Source organism: Rhinoderma darwinii, chromosome 6, assembly GCF_050947455.1.
Source record: "Rhinoderma darwinii isolate aRhiDar2 chromosome 6, aRhiDar2.hap1, whole genome shotgun sequence".
In the NCBI taxonomy this organism is placed as follows: Eukaryota; Metazoa; Chordata; class Amphibia; order Anura; family Rhinodermatidae; genus Rhinoderma; species Rhinoderma darwinii.
In genome coordinates, this window is record NC_134692.1 from 126,618,242 (window position 1) to 126,634,873 (window position 16,632).

The following is a 16,632-nucleotide window of genomic DNA, read 5'->3' on the forward strand; positions in this document are numbered from 1 at the left end:
TTACTGGATGGCTGAGGGTCCCAGCTGGGACTGACACCTATCAGGCATTTATGCTACACACTGTGGTATGCCATATATGTTTAAGGCCCCATGCACACGACAGCAAAAAACCTCAGTTTTTACGGACCGCAATTGCGGTCCGCAAAATCGGAGCCGTTCACTTTCATTGAACATTGACACCTTTCCGTAGCACTACGGAAGGGTGTCAGTGCCGTGGAAATGTTCTGGGAATTATGGAACATGACCGTTCTTTCGCATTTTGCGGGCCGTGCTCCCATACTTTGTATGGGAGCACGGCCCGAAAATGCGGCTGTCAGTCAGCGGCCGGCCGTGCCCGCAATCGCGGGCCGTGATTGCGGGCACGGTCGTGTGCTTGGGGCCTAAGATGGGAATATCCCTCTAAGTGATGTTATCATTTCCACTTTTTGATGATAAATACAGAGCGCAGTTGCAGTGTGATCGTTTGATTTGTTTTCTCATAGGAGACTATTGAAGATGTAGGGAGAGGAATCCTATACAGATGGTAGTATGGATGGTTGTGTGTAGGTGTTACGGCCAGGGCCGCTATTACAATTTTCTGGGGCCCATTCAGTGAAATGGTTATTACCCCTCTCACCCCGATACTCTATATATCTAGCAGAGCACGCTTGGTTCACATTATCATTATCGGTGTTTGAGGGGCATTCTTGCCAGTATAAACAGTGAAAACTAGATAGTGCCCCCATTAGGAATATAAGAGTTACTTCTGTTAGGAGAGGGATGAGCGGTGTCTATACAGCGAATCTTATCTCAGTATAATCGGTGCATTCTGCTATCTGCACATATCGATTATACATTTACAGAGACATAAGTAGTAAAAACCCATGAACATGTATTATACAACTATTATTTACAGTTTCTGATGAGCTATGGGCACCACTGCCAGCCCTAATATACCAGACTCTTTATTTGCCCCCATTCCCATCTACTAATTATACAGAACTAGAAGAACCCGCCATGAAATTCTCTCTCATTCCCCTGGACACTAGACTGTCACCCTTGATGCCCACATCAAATATGGCAGATCAGTGGCAGGCAGGTGCCACCTGAGGATTCCATGACCTCTGACATCATGTGACCTGCACACGACCAACTGACGTTTACTTTCAACTGTCGACGGCAGCGATTAGACGGAGGTCTACAGTTTGGAAGAGATTTGCGGAAATGGCGTCCACTGGACACAGCGAGAAGAAGAAGAGAGGAGACGAGAAGAGGAAGAGGGAAGAGGAGAGAGTCGCAGGATTTAAGAAGAGGAGAGGAGACCAGGACAGAGGAGACCACAGAGGATTGGAGGATGAGGAGCCAAGTTCTGGGAGCAGCCAAGACTCTGGAACATCCAGCCCCTATGCCAGGCTTAACATCAGCCGCTTCACCATCCACCAGGTCCTGGGTAGGGGCAGCTTTGGCAAAGTGAGTATTACAACTCCTTATTTAATTTTAAAGGGACAGTAAACCTATTTTTTTTTTATCTGCATCTATTGTTTTCTGTTATCAGCCATTTAGCCCCTTAGTGACTAAGACTGTTTTGGCCTAAGGACCAGACTATTTTTTTTCAAATCTGACATGTATCACTTGAAGTGGTAATAACTTTGAAATGCTTTTGTTTGTTCAAGCGATTCTGAGATTGTTTTCTCGTGACACATTAGACTTTAACCAGTTCAGGATCGCGCTATTTTGAGCCTTCAGGACCAGACACCGTTTAGCCCTTTTTAGCACGTGTTAGTTAAATGGCTATAACTTTTTTATTTGTTGGGCTAACGACGTGAGTTTTGCGATGTTTTTTCCATAGACAATGCAGGTTTCTTTTTTTATCGTTTTTATACACATCCTTTTTGCTATTTTAGATTTTTTTATTCTTAAAGTTTGAAAATAATAGTAAAAAAAATAAGCTTTTTTACTTTTCAGCAATTTTTTTTTTTTGGGTAATAACATAGTTTTAACCTAAAATAGACCTTTTATTTGTGATCGTCATTGTCTACCGGAAATTTTAATATATTACATGTCTATATTAGGGTAATTGGGTCAGCGCTAGCGTTACAACATTGATTGGCGGGGGGGGGGGGGGAACGTTTTTTTTGGGGGTGGGTATTTTATGTGTATTTATTATTCATTTTTTTTGCACTTTACTTTACTTTTATTTTTTTATTACTATGGTCTGTCCCTCAAAGGTCAATAAAGACCTTTGGGGAACTTTATATATATTTTTTCTTTCTTTTACACCATGTTTTTCCACTGTAACTTGAGATGCACAGCAGCCCCAGTTACAGAGGAAATCAGCCCTCTCATAGTGACGATTGTCACTAATAGGGCTCTGCTGGGTCTAGTAAGACCCAGCAGCAGTCTGTCATTAACGGCACCCGGCGATCATGTGACCAATCACATGATCACCGGGAGCAATAGAGACAGTGGCGCCGCCGCTGCCTCTATTCCTATACACAGCGTTCGTTGAGCGCTGTCTACAAGTGATCAGAGAAGACAGCGAAAGCTGCTTCTATCCTCTCCTCAGGGTCCCCGGCAGTCACTGACAGCCGGAGACCCGACATTCAGCTGCCCGATCGCGCGGGCAGCAAGTTAAAACCCGAGCCGTAAAAAGTCTATGGCGCGGGTTTTAAGGACCCTGAAGGCTGGCCGTAAAAGCACAGCCAGCGGTCGGGAACCAGTTAAGTTAGTGGTGAAATTTGGTCGACACATTCAGTGTTTATTTATGAAAAACACCAAAATTTGGAGAAAAATTGCAAAAATTAGTATTTTCTTAAATTTAAATGCATCTGCTTGTAAGACAAATAGTAATACCACACAAAATAGCTACTATTTCACATTTCCCATATGTTTACTTTATGTTTGCATAGTTTTTTGCACGTCCTTTTATTTTTCTAGGACGTTACAAGGCTTAGAACTTTAGCAGCAACTTCTCACATTTCCAAGAAAATATCAAAAGCCTTATTTTAGGGACCGGTTCCGTTCTGAACTGGTTTTGAGGGCCTTATATACTATAAACCCGCTATAAATCATCCCATTTTAAAAACTGAACCCCTCAAATTATTCAAAACAGCAGTTAGACCGTTTCTTAACCCTTTAGGCGTTTCACAAGAATTAAAGCAAATTAAAGGTGAAATTTACAAATGTCATTTTTTTTGCAGAAAATCAGTTTTAATCCATTTTTTTCTGTAACACAGAAGGTTTTACCAGAGAAACGCAACTCAATATTTATTGCCCAGATTTTGCAGCTTTTAGAAATATCCCACATGTGGCCCTAGCGTGCTACTGGACGGAAACACCACCCTCAGAAACAAAGGAGCACCTAGTGGATATTGGGGTCTTATTTTTATTAGACTATATTTTAGGCACCATGTCAGGTTTGAAGAGGTCTTGTGGGGCCAAAACAAAGCAAACTCCTCAAAAAAAGACAACATTTGGCAAACTACACCCCTCAAGGAATTTATCAAGGGGCATAGTGAGGATTTTGACCCACAGGTATTTTGCTGAATTTAGTGTAATTAGGCTGTGAAAATGAAAATCTACGTTTTTTTCTAATAAAATGTTGTTTTAGCTCAGATGTTTTTCATTTTCACAATAGATAAAGAGAAAAAGAAACCCAAAATTTGTAAAGCAAACTCTTCTGAGTATGGCAATACCCCATATGTGGTAATTTACTGCTGTTTAGACCCACGCCAGGGTTCAGGAGGGAAGGAGCGCCATTTGGCTTTTGGAGCTCAAATTTTGCTTGATTGTTTTTGGTTGTAGTTTTTATTGGTACCATTTTGGGGTACATGCGACTTTTTGATCACTTTTTATTCTATACTTTAGAAAGGATGTGACCAAAAAAATTGTTATTCTGGCATTGTTTTTTATTTTATTTTTTTGCGGTGTTCACCGTGCGGGAAAAATCATATTATGGTTTTATAGTTTGGGTTGTTACCAACGCGGTGATACCAAATATGTGTACTTTAACGGTTTCATTTTTTCTCCTATAATAAAAGACTTATAGGAAAAAAGGCAGTTTTTAATTTTTTAACTTAGAACTTTAATTTTTACACTTTAGCTGAACTTTTTTTTTTTTTGTCCCACTAGGGGACTTGAAGACCTGCACCTATCAACTTTATTCTAATATATTGCACTACCCTTGTAATGCAATGCATTAGAGCTGTCAGCTATTCACTGACAGCAAGCCCATTAAGAATCCGTGCGACCACATCGCAGCGATGCCGATCTGCTGGAAACCACTAAGATGCCGCGATCGCTTTTGATCGCGGCATCTAAGGGGTTAATGGCAGGGTACGGTGCTAGCTCCGTTCCCTGCCGTTATAGCAAGATGGCAGCTGTAACATACAGCTGACACCCTTCGACTCATGGCGCAGGCTCAGCTTCAGAGCCCGCCACCATCTTTCATCTGCGACCAGAAGCCTTTTAAGCCCCACCTCCGAGCGGGGCCTAACAGGCTGCCGTTCTTGACAGACATTGTTAGGCCTCCTGTTGCTAACAGCCGATTGGCTAGCGTGGCTACCCAGCTCTTTTAGCCCGGTAACAATGCTGCAATACTGTGTTTGGTCAGTCCCTACTGACTGATCAATCACAGCGATCGTTGGCGGCGCCGCGCTGCGATTGTTCCCCTGACGAGTCACTGTGACTATCGACTGTCTGTGACTGCCGATGTCACTGTTCTGTCACCTTGTCTTTTGACATGGTGACAGAATAGCACCATGACGTAACTGTACTTCATGGTGCCTTAATGCAGGGCAAACTATGACATAAAGTTGCGTCAAGGTGCGTTAAGGGGTTAATATTGTGTAGATGGTGATTGTATGTTCTTCTATGGAATTCATGATCAGACATCCAGAAAATGTCCTTCCCAGTGACCACTGCTTTATGTCATATATCTCATCTGTTCCTCTTATCATCACATTTAGGTCTAGTGCTGCTATAAAGGGGTATTCCGATTCATTGCTGATCTCAAAGTTCACAGCTGTGGGGGAGGGGGCATTATTTATTTCCATGTCCTGGCCCATTTAGGCTGCTATAAGGAAACAATACATACAGTGACCTCTATGTCCACATTACACATTATAGTAGCTGTATGGATCCCAACCAAGTCAAAGACCGATCTAGTGCCTGTCCTTAAGACCTCTCCATAGAACATCCAACAGCGGACACTGCATTATGCCGGGAGCTCAGCTTTATTCAGCTGTAGGGTCCTGGGTATTACCCGAATGACGACCCCTCAGTCCACCCCTATTCGTTCTTCTTCTCATGAGGATTGTCCACTTGTTTTCCTCAGGTGGTGCTGGCATCAGTCCCCGGCCGAAACACCTATGTGGCCGTAAAGATGATCACCAAACGGGACAATGCAGAAGTAATCATGAGAGAGCGGCGGATACTCCTGGCGGCCCGAGACTGCCCATTCCTATGCCACCTCTATGCCGCACAACAGTCTCGGGAGAGCGCATGCTTTATCACGGAGTATCTGTCCGGTGGCAGCCTGGAGGCTTCGATCAGGATGTGCGGCTGCTTGGACACCGGCAGCGTAAGGTTAGTAAATAACTAATCAGGAGACTGAGGGGAATATACCAATAAGGGAACAGAGGAGGGGGATAACAGCTGAGGTCAGGGGTGTAGTCAGGGGAGAGATGGTGGCCACAACCCACTCAGCCTTGGCTAAGGGATTTAGATAAAGGGATAGGACAGAAAACTGAATCTCTTTCTCGGGTGAGGAAAACTTAGCTAGGAGGTCAGATGAAGGACAATGCAGAGAATAGAGATAATACAGGCTGCCATAAACAGCACCTCTGCTCTGCCACAGACCCCACAGAATCACACATGATATTAGGGAATTGGTGAAGGAATTTTTGATGACATTGAGACTACAATCTGTTTTTCCCATCAGATTCTACACAGCAGAGATTGTGTGTGGCCTCCAGTTCCTCCATGGACACAACATCGTCCACCGGTAAGCAGAACTTTCCTCTTTTTTTTGTCTTCTTTACATGCTGGAAATAATGCACCCAGCTTTCCTAGGGTCCTGAATGGCTATTCTGTTTAGTCTTGCAGTGACCCATCACCCTCCTGTATCACTGGGCAGATTTCTCATTCTCTTGTCTCATTTCTTTGCAGAGATCTAAAGCCTGATAACATCATGCTGGATGCAGCTGGCCACATCCGAATCATCGACCTGGGGCTCGCCCAAGATGGCGTCACCGCCTCCAATAACATCCGTGGAGTGACGGGAACATTTTATTACATGGCCCCTGAGGTGCTTCTTAGGAAGAGATATGGCCCAGCAGTTGATTGGTGGAGCCTGGGGATTGTGGTGTCCAGAATGTCAACAGGACGCTTCCCCTTTAACAACGGCCCAGACCGGCAAACGGCTTACAAAGCCATCACCACCAAAAAGCCCATATTTCCATCTTGGCTTAACACTGACGTAAAACATCTCGTCAAAAAACTGCTGCATAAGAATCCTAAGAAGCGCCTGGGTGTGCGCGGGAACATCAGAGCGCATCCATGCTTTTCCACCATCGGCTGGGAGGAACTGGAGGAGAGGAGAGCACGGCCGCCATTCACACCATTTGAGCCAGTTCTGGAGAATCACCATCTGCAGTGGCCGGAGAGTAAAAAATCTCTTCGCCCCTTGGCCGGATTCAGCTATATGTCACCAAGCTGGACCGGGTTAGATCCTCCTCCTCTGGAGATAACACTCATCAGATGTTTTTCTTACCTTCTGTTCCTCCTCATTGTCCGTGTCTTCTGCCTCTGTCTCTTCCAATGACTTTGTCTCTGCTGCTTCTTAAATTGATGAGATCCACTGCCCAGAACTTCATGCCTCCTGACCCGCACCTCAAATCTCTGCTGCTGTATCTCGCCTCGGCTGCCCTAGAACATCATCTCTCTCCGTACCATCTACATGCTGCACCTTTGCCATCTTGTTGCTACCCCAGTTGCTTGACTTGGCATCCTCCAATCCCGGGCTGGCATCTGACATCACTCCGGCCTGAAGATCCTCTTCACCCCCAGGAGCGGCCTGTGCTTAGATTCCATCTGTAGAGTTCAGGAACAATAGCCGCATCTTGCAGTCCTGACGATCCTGAGTAGCGGCAAATGTACCTGAGCGGCTATTATCCCTGAACTTACCCCAGCACAGGCCAGGTAAGTAATACACACATCACACATTACACCCACATCACCCACACTTCATAATAAGTACAGACACCCACACTACATGATAAGTATAGACACCCACACTACATTAGAAGTATAGACACTAGCACTACATTATAAGTATAGGCACCCACACTACATGATAAGTATAGGCACCCGCACGTAGACACATATTATAGACACTAGCACTATATTATAAGTATAGGCACCCGCACGTAGACACATATTATAGATAGATGAGATATCAGCCTTTGATCCTGGGATTATTCTGATCGCCATATTTGGGGTCAGGAAGGAATTTTCCCCCCTTACTATGAGGACAATTGGCTCATTCCTCACAGGGGGTTTTCGCCTTCCTCTGGATCAACACGGCCTTAATTAGGTTTAGGATAAAAGATTAATAAGTAGGTACACTTATAATATAATATAAATAAAAATAATAAAAAAAAAATAATTTTTCAAGTTTACCCCCATATTACACATCAGCCTTTGATCCTGGGATTATTCTGATCGCCATATTTGGGGTCAGGAAGGAATTTTCCCCCCTTAATATGAGGACAATTGGCTCATTCCTCACAGGGGGTTTTCGCCTTCCTCTGGATCAACATGGCCTTAATTAGGTTTAGGATGATAGATTAATAAGTAGCTACACTTATAATATAATATAAATAAAGAAAAATAATGAAAAAAAGTAAAAATTTGTACGTTTACCCCCATATTACACATATTACACATCAGCCTTTGATCCTGGGATTATTCTGATCGCCATATTTGGGGTCAGGAAGGAATTTTCCCCCTTATATGAGAATTGGCCCATTCATCACAGGGGTTTTCGCCTTCCTCTGGATCAACACGGCCTTAAATTTACATATATATTTAAAATATTTGACACATACATATACATATTACTTAATAATTATATTTAAAATAATCCTAATAATAAAATATACCCCCCTCTTATCTATAAATAAAATCTTCCTTTTACCCCCTACATCTTTGTGCTTGTTTTTATTCTCATTGGTCGTCTATGTAGTAAATGCTGTATAGGCCCCAATGTCTGATTCTCCAGGTTTAAGCCATTTAAAAGGTATATGTCAGATATATAACCAAATTTGGTGTGAACAGAGCTTTACAGGGGTTGTCGGCCTTTTACAACCTCCATTTTGTTAGAGGGATCTTGTCATCTGTGGGGAAACCGACTTGCAAGTGTTAAAATTTCCTACTGCGCCTCTAAAGGTGGAATGAAGCATTACACAGGTCCAACTAAAATCACAATGTAATACATGGACGTGTCGGATCCTCCTGAACAGGAGATACTGTTTGTAGCCATTCTCTATTCTGGCTAGTCGATGAGCGTCCTGAACGGAAAACACCTTTCTATTATCTCTAATTCCCTAATAGAGCACTTGAAAATGGGTTATACAATGATAAGAGAGTTTGTTACAATGTATCAGTGCAGGTGAGAACTGGAGTATTTCTCTCATGGAGGATTGCCTAGACTGGATACAATGAATGGGGCACAGTGGAGATTGGTGGATCTGCTACAATGCTGCCCCCTACAGTCAGGACATTCACCTCATGGATGCTTCTACCAGATTCTTCACATCACAGAGAAATGTTCAAGAACAAGGAAAATCCCCTGTAGGCAGGCGCTCACACTGAGATCTTATAGGAATGGTCTATTCTAGAATTTGCTATTTATATGTGATTCTGGGAAAGCAGGATGACAACCAATATTGCTGCCATTACAGCTCTCACAGGTGGTGTCACCCAACTTTCTAAATCTCCTGAATAGTAAATCTGCCTAGCTGTGTAATGACACGGGGATTCCGCTCCTTCAAGGAGCTAAAGTGGGGCTAGCACATAGCAGAGCGGGGAGATACCTCCCCGCTCTGCTATAGTGGCGTCGCTACAGTAGTAGCAGCCGCAGCAGCAGCAGCTGCTAGCGGCGCCATCGAAGGTGTCGCCGGGCCAGGGCGCTTTTAAAACAAGCAGGGGAAGGGAGCCAGCGCGGCGCTCCCTTCCACCTGCTGTACACCCCGGCCCTGCCACACAGTGTACAGCGTAGCCATTCGTCCGAATGGCATAAACTCCTCCTCCTCACATGCACTCTGCGCTGTGAGGAGGAGATAGAGCGCAAGCGACGGAAAACCCTGCCGTCACTCGGGACACATTCCGGTGATGGCCGGGTATTACCCGGTCCCATAGACTTCTATGGGAGCCGGGCGGCCGGACACCCGGCCGAAAATAGAGCATGTCCTACTTTTTGACGGCCGGTTTTCCCGGCCGTCAAAAAATCGGTCGTGTGAATACCCCCATTAGGGGTCTATTATTCCTAATGCAGCCGGGTGCTGGCCGATTTATGAACGGCCGGCACCCGGCCGGGAAAACCTGTCGTGTGAATGAGGCCTTAGAGAACATTGCCTAGACTGGATACAATTGTGTGTTCATCTCAACTGAGAGCAGGACGAGCTGTGTAAGGGGATGAAGCCTCTGAATGTAACGTAGTGGTTAGGAATTTTAACATAATGTATATTTATAACGTAATTAAGCTTTAGTTACATGAAATCGGAAAACCCATTTACAAATTCTCTCCAGCCCATCTAGAAATAAAACACATATAACTAAATTCTTTCATGGATGGGGCCGTTCACAGCTTTATTTAATATCTCAAAATACTGCAGAAGACTCTATCGCTAATTGCTGCAGCGCACGTCAGTACTGCCGGTAATACGTTTATTAGGAGACAGGCAGACTGAAAATCTCATGCCCGCGCAGCGAAAACATTTATAAATTGACCTGCGGTGTGAATTCTTAATCTGCAGAATGTCAATTTATGTTGCGTTTTCGTTGCTTTTCTGTTGCGGGTTTTCGCCCTTTTGAATTCAATAAGAATGTAAAACCCGAAACAAATAGCCAAGTGTTGAGACTTTTGCAGCGGTTACATGGGCTGTAGTGTAAACCCGGTAGGCCGGACTGCATGTCAATGGAGGAATGCGTCACCATGACTACGGCAGGGGTTAAGTATGAACGTTTTTTTTCCTTAACAAGAAGTTCCGCCCGAAAAACTGCACCACTACATAGTGCGGTTTTTCGGATGGAATATTCTGTGGGTTCTAGGTTGGATACGCTGTGTAGTTTTATGTAGCGTATACAACCTGTGGGAACCTGGCCTTAATGATCTCCCACCATTCTGACCACAGCTGCAGTGAGTAGTATAAAAAAATAAAAGTTGCCTGTAAGAGGGGTGAGCATGGCTGGGATAAATGATTGTAGTCTGTGTAATCTGTATTCTGCTGTACTACACGTATGCTGTAACTGTAGTTTCTTATTACTGTTATCTGCCTGGTTATATTTGTAGAAGAAATATTTTTACTAATGAGTAATTTGACAGATTGTACTGAGCATGCCCAGAAAGCCCAGCATAGCAGACTGAGGAAAGTTCTAGAAAGGAAGAGAGAAGCAGGAGGAGGAGCTCTGTGCTAGAGGAGGAGCTCTATGCTAGAGGAGCAGGAGGAGGAGCTCTGTGCTAGAGGAGCAGGAGGAGGAGCTCTGTGCTAGAGGAGCAGGAGGAGCTCTGTGCTAGAGGAGCAGAAGGAGCAGCTCTGTGCTAGAGGAGCAGAAGGAGGAGATTTGTGCTAGAGGAGCAGGAGGAGGAGCTCTGCTAGAGGAGCAGGGGGAGGAGCTCTACTAGAGCAGGAGGAGGAGCTCTGTGCCAGAGGAGCAGGAGCTCTGTGCTAGAGGAGCAGGAGGAGGAGCTCTGTGCTAAAGGAGCAGGGGGAGGAGTTCTGTGCTAGAGGAGCAGGGGGAGGAGCTCTGTGATAGAGGAGCAGACAAGAGAGGGAAGGGAGAGAGACTGCAGAGAAACTCATGAGAGGAAAGTATAAAGAGAGACTGTAGAGAAACTCATGAGAGGAGAGTATAAAGAGAGACTGCAGAGAAACTCATGAGAGGAGAGTCTGGAAAGAGAGCAGAATTTAGAGAAAACTGTGGAGACTGAGACAGCTACAGGAGTGGCTGAGAACTGCTGGGACTGTCGTCACAGATGTGGCAGGTGGGAGCTGAGGAGACGCCTGTGACTGTGATATGTGGAGATTTGCAGAGACTGATATAGTGTCACTGTATAACCCACAGATACTCATTTAATTTCTGAAGTAAAGTTGTGTAAAATCTGCCACCTGTCTGGTTCCTGTGCTCATATATTGTACTGGATGTGCCACCCTTACATGGCCCCTCAATAATTCCGCCCTATGCATCTGTTCACAGGTACCTAATGGCAAATACGGCCCTAGTGGGGATCACACCTCTATGTATTTCTAATTGACACGCTATAAAATGTCAAAAGGTAAAAACTCCAAGTCCCTCCCTTGGAAAAAAAATAATTTACTATATAGGGATCATATATTTTATGTCACTGGAATAAACCCAGCAGCACCGCACCAGGGAATGTGAAGATGAGGAACCCATGTTCGGGGGAAGGTGCCGGACCCAGAGGTAGGACCCACATTCATCAGACATTTATGCATACCTCCCAATTTTTGAATTCGGAAAAGAGGGCCATTTTTAAGCCACGCCCCTAACCACGCTCAATATCCCGGATAAACACATCAAATCACGGCCAGATCCTTCTGCAGATAACACGCACACATTCTCACTGCGGATCTCTAGACTGTCTGGATATCACCAATATTATGTATCCAGTTATCTAGTCTTTGTGTTACTTTTCCTAACTTGGGTATAACATTTGCTTATCACGGCAGCAGCAGCTGCAGGACAAACCAAAAGGCTGAGAACAATGAAAGTCAAGAGGGAGACCCTGTGGTTGATGACTTTTCAATTGACAGGTAGCAGAGTTACATGATGGGGATTTTTTTTTCCAGTTGTAGCAAACGAAGGAAGAAAAAAGGAGGATCCTATAGGGCGCTGCTGCGTGGTTGTGGTGGAAAGTCAATGAAAAAATAGAAGATATATAATAATTATATAATAATTATTTATTGAACAATAGATGGCTACGCGTTTCAACACTGAACTAGTGTCTTCCTCAGGCCATTAAAAACATATACAAAGGGGTTCCTTATATACCTATAGATATTAGACAAACAAGAGTCAGAGGTGGGAGAGGTCAGGAAGTTAATTAGAACGTCATGATTAACAGCTGTATCAAAGGGCTAACTTAGAAAAAATCATTAGCACATAAAATAACACTTGCACAGGGGAAAGAAAAAAAAGCGGGAAGCATACCCGTATTAATTTCATAGAATAAATGAATGAATTAATACATAAATAAATGTTGAATCCATCATACACAACATTGAAATAGTGTATAGACAAATATACATGTAAAAATATCATTAAAAACAAGGAATGCATTACATTAAATGATGAATTGACAGAAAAATAAATATATATATATGAGCGCGTATAGTTTGATGCAGTAAATGTTTTTTAGTGTCTCTAATATTATTGTTAGATGATGTAAACAATAATAAATAAAATAAAATATATAAAAATATATATTTTAATAAGAGAATTACTAAATCTGAACACTGATCTAGATATATTTCCAATACATTTCCTAACAGCTGACGTGAATGCCCTTTATAGTAATATTCCACATAACAAGGGCCTAGAAGTAATTAATTCCGTTTTAGCAACTAGCACGGCGATTCCAACAGCGCAGGCTAACTTTTTAAGTAACTGTATTAAATTTATTCTGACACACAACCTTTTTACCTTTGGGAATGAGTTTTTTAATCAAATCAAGGGTTGTGCCATGGGCACACGCTTTGCACCATCATATGCAAATTTATATATGGGAGCCTTCGAGGAAGAATACATCTATGGAGACCACCCTTTTAAAGATAACATTTTATTGTACAAACGTTACATAGATGATCTCTTTTTTATTTGGAAAGGTGATAAGAATGGGGCTTTTAAATTTATGGAGATTTTAAATGATAATAATTTTGGATTATCTTTCACACACACCTTTTCCGTAACATCAATTGACTTTTTAGATCTAACAATCAGTTATGACCTTACTAACCATGTTTTTAACACCAAAACACATTTTAAGTCAGTTGATGTTAATAGTTATTTAGATTTTAAAAGTGCGCACTATCCCCCTTGGATAAAAAATGTGCCCTTCGGACATTTCCGAAGGGTTAGGAAAAATTGCACCAAGGACAGTGATTTTAATAGAGAATGTACGGTCCTTGAAAAAAGATTTAGGGAAAAGAATTTCCCGACTAATCTGATTAAGGGAGCACGGTGCAAAGCCGCTAAGCTGTCTCAAGAGCTTTGTATTAACCATATCCGTAAGAAAACTGAGTCTACCTATAGAAATACTAATTTTATTACGACTTTTAACAGTGAGAACAAAATTATTAGAACTATTTTATCCAAACATTGGAATATTTTAAAAAATGATCCTCATCTGGTTAACGATTTATCAGATATGCCAAAAATTACTTTTAGACGGGCACAGACTTTGAGAAACATCCTTGCGCCTAGCAGAGTACGCAAATCTAAACTACCAAGTTTTAAATTGTTTCCTACTATTTGTGGCGCTTTTAAATGTGGTCACCCACGTTGCCTGTGTTGTAATAACATCCTTCATAGACAAACCACTTTTACATCTACAGTCACAAAGGAATTTTTTAAAATTAAAACTTTTCTTAACTGCGGCAGTTCATATATAGTATACCTGATTGAATGTCCTTGCCACTTGCAATATGTTGGTAGAACCACGCAATGCCTACGTACTAGAATGAATAACCATAGATTCAACGTCAACACTGGTTTTCTGAAACACAGTCTCTCCCGACATTGTGCCTCTTTTCACAACAGAGAGTTTGACACATTAAATATTATTCCTATTGAACACATTTCATGTGATGTCCCTAATAGATTTTATAAATTGAAACAAAGGGAGAACTATTGGATTTTTAAATTACAGACATTGAATCCACGAGGTCTTAATGATATTTCAGAATCTTCCTTGGACTGATGTCCTACTGACCTCTCAACTCATATGGATTTTTATCGTATAATGTTGTTCAATTTTTAAATTTTTTTTTTAAAATAATTAATTTTATATAGATATTTATATTTAATCTTATTATTATAGGTTACAAAGGTTATTGATTCGATATACATTCGAATATATACATTTGTTTTACATGAATAGATTTAACGTTGACCCCTTAAACGTGTCCCCTTTGAATTTGAACACTGGCCCTGGGGATTCTGTAATATTGTTGACGATCCTCTTGGTTGCTTAACTACGGAGATAATATCACATACTATTTTAATAACCCGTTAATTCTTGTTGGTTAATCGAAAATTCATTGTTTGTTTGCCCTTAAATAACTATTTTTCTAAAAATTTGCCCTTCATTAATTGCCCTTTGTGACTTTGTTGACTACTATATTTAATATTTTCAAATTATGGGTGGACAATATAAGACATCCATAAATAGCGTTAAATATGGCTGACTATGTGTCATCTATTTATTCTTTTTTTCTTTTTATATTTATATTTTAAACACAAATATTATGTATTATACTAGGATCATTTTTTAATAATCTGATTATTTCCTTTGTTGCTTATAGTTATATTGTTTACTCCTTCTAATATTTTGCACTTCGCTGATAGCTTTTTGTGATTCTGTTACTAATAAAAGATTGGCATTTTGTCAATCTTTCTTTATCTTTGTCACTTTGACAACACTGCTATGTATAAATGCCGTTTTAATACGGCACATTTTAGCGCTTGTGTCTGACATTCTAAATTTCTGCTGCGTAAGTGACAGATATTTCTGCAGTAATATTTCAAATATTAATGACTTATGATTGACACGAATGGGTCGGTTTGCATGCCACCAATGGGGTTAGTAATGTGAACTGTCCTTATTATCAAACCATTGCGGCTTTTATGTATGTGTTCTAGAAAAAATATCTATTTATTCCCTTAGGTGTTTATTTTTTCTAATATATATATATTTGTTAAATTCTGTTTATACTTATAGTCCCTACCTTTTCGTTTTGTCACATAATAATGGTTAACCATTATTGTGTTTTTTTCTGATTATAAAATCGTATGTAAAGCTGATTTGGCTACTATTGACACTTTGCGTTTCTGTACACCGGTTTTATACATCGGATGGTTTTTAAAATATATATTTTTATATATTTTATTTTATTTATTATTGTTTACATCATCTAACAATAATATTAGAGACACTAAAAAACATTTACTGCATCAAACTATACGCGCTCATATATATATATTTATTTTTCTGTCAATTCATCATTTAATGTAATGCATTCCTTGTTTTTAATGATATTTTTACATGTATATTTGTCTATACACTATTTCAATGTTGTGTATGATGGATTCAACATTTATTTATGTATTAATTCATTCATTTATTCTATGAAATTAATACGGGTATGCTTCCCGCTTTTTTTTCTTTCCCCTGTGCAAGTGTTATTTTATGTGCTAATGATTTTTTCTAAGTTAGCCCTTTGATACAGCTGTTAATCATGACGTTCTAATTAACTTCCTGACCTCTCCCACCTCTGACTCTTGTTTGTCTAATATCTATAGGTATATAAGGAACCCCTTTGTATATGTTTTTAATGGCCTGAGGAAGACACTAGTTCAGTGTTGAAACGCGTAGCCATCTATTGTTCAATAAATAATTATTATATAATTATTATATATCTTCTATTTTTTCATTGACTTTCCACCACAACCACGCAGCAGCGCCCTATAGGATCCTCCTTTTTTCTTCCTTCGTTTGCTTCAATTAGCGGTGACCATTCGTTTTCACCGGTTTTGGATCCTGGCAGCAGCACAGTGGAGTTATATATTGCCTTTACCTACTACCACGTGGTGAGCATATTAACTACGTTCTACATTTATTTTTAGTCTGATTGACCTGCACTATGTGGCGCCGTGCCTTTTGCTTCTTTATTTACTTTTTCCAGTTGTGTAACTCTGCTACCGGTCAATGGAAAAATGATCCACCAGAGCCCCCCTGTAGATTGCTCCACACACAGCCCCCCTGTACATAGCGCCCGACACAGCCCCCCTGTAGATCAGATGGTCAGATGACAGGTCAGGTGACTGGACTGGTCCACTCCCGGGCCGGCATCAATCCCAGTGAGAACACCGCCGCCAGACTCCTGCCGTCTTCTGATCGCTTCTGCAGTCGTCTGGCATTCAGGGCGCCTGTCAGCAGCGATCAGCTGTTTTGATACAGCCGCAGCGCCCAGCGGGACATTTTGCAGACTGCCCGGGACGGCGGAACAGCGGTGAGAAACCGGGATGGTTGGGAGCTATGATTTATGGGATGTCCTGTGTATACGCCATAAATGTCTGCCATGACACAACCCCTTTAAGGCGGGAAGCTGTGTGATGACAATACAGCTGGGG

General features: G+C 41.6%; 1 protein-coding gene across 1 annotated transcript; it reads left to right on the forward strand.

The window, feature by feature from the left end:
• Nucleotides 1-1,162: 1,162 nt before the first annotated feature.
• LOC142656465 (protein kinase C delta type-like) lies at nucleotides 1,163-8,168 on the forward strand. The gene is made up of 4 exons (XM_075831399.1): nucleotides 1,163-1,449; nucleotides 5,315-5,565; nucleotides 5,921-5,983; nucleotides 6,148-8,168. Exons 1-4 carry the CDS (start codon nucleotides 1,204-1,206, stop codon nucleotides 6,800-6,802), a joined length of 1,215 nt encoding a protein of 404 aa, XP_075687514.1. The 5' UTR covers nucleotides 1,163-1,203; the 3' UTR covers nucleotides 6,803-8,168.
• The last annotated feature ends 8,464 nt before the right edge of the window (nucleotides 8,169-16,632 follow it).

Excerpts from the sequence above, each read along its gene's own strand:
- LOC142656465 (XM_075831399.1), top strand. The coding sequence starts at position 1,204 with ATGGCGTCCACTGGACACAGCGAGAAGAAGAAGAGAGGAGACGAGAAG. Across the intron at positions 1,450-5,314 it reads GTAGGGGCAGCTTTGGCAAA|GTGGTGCTGGCATCAGTCCC; the intron begins GTGAGTATTACA and ends TGTTTTCCTCAG. Across the intron at positions 5,984-6,147 it reads GGACACAACATCGTCCACCG|AGATCTAAAGCCTGATAACA; the intron begins GTAAGCAGAACT and ends ATTTCTTTGCAG.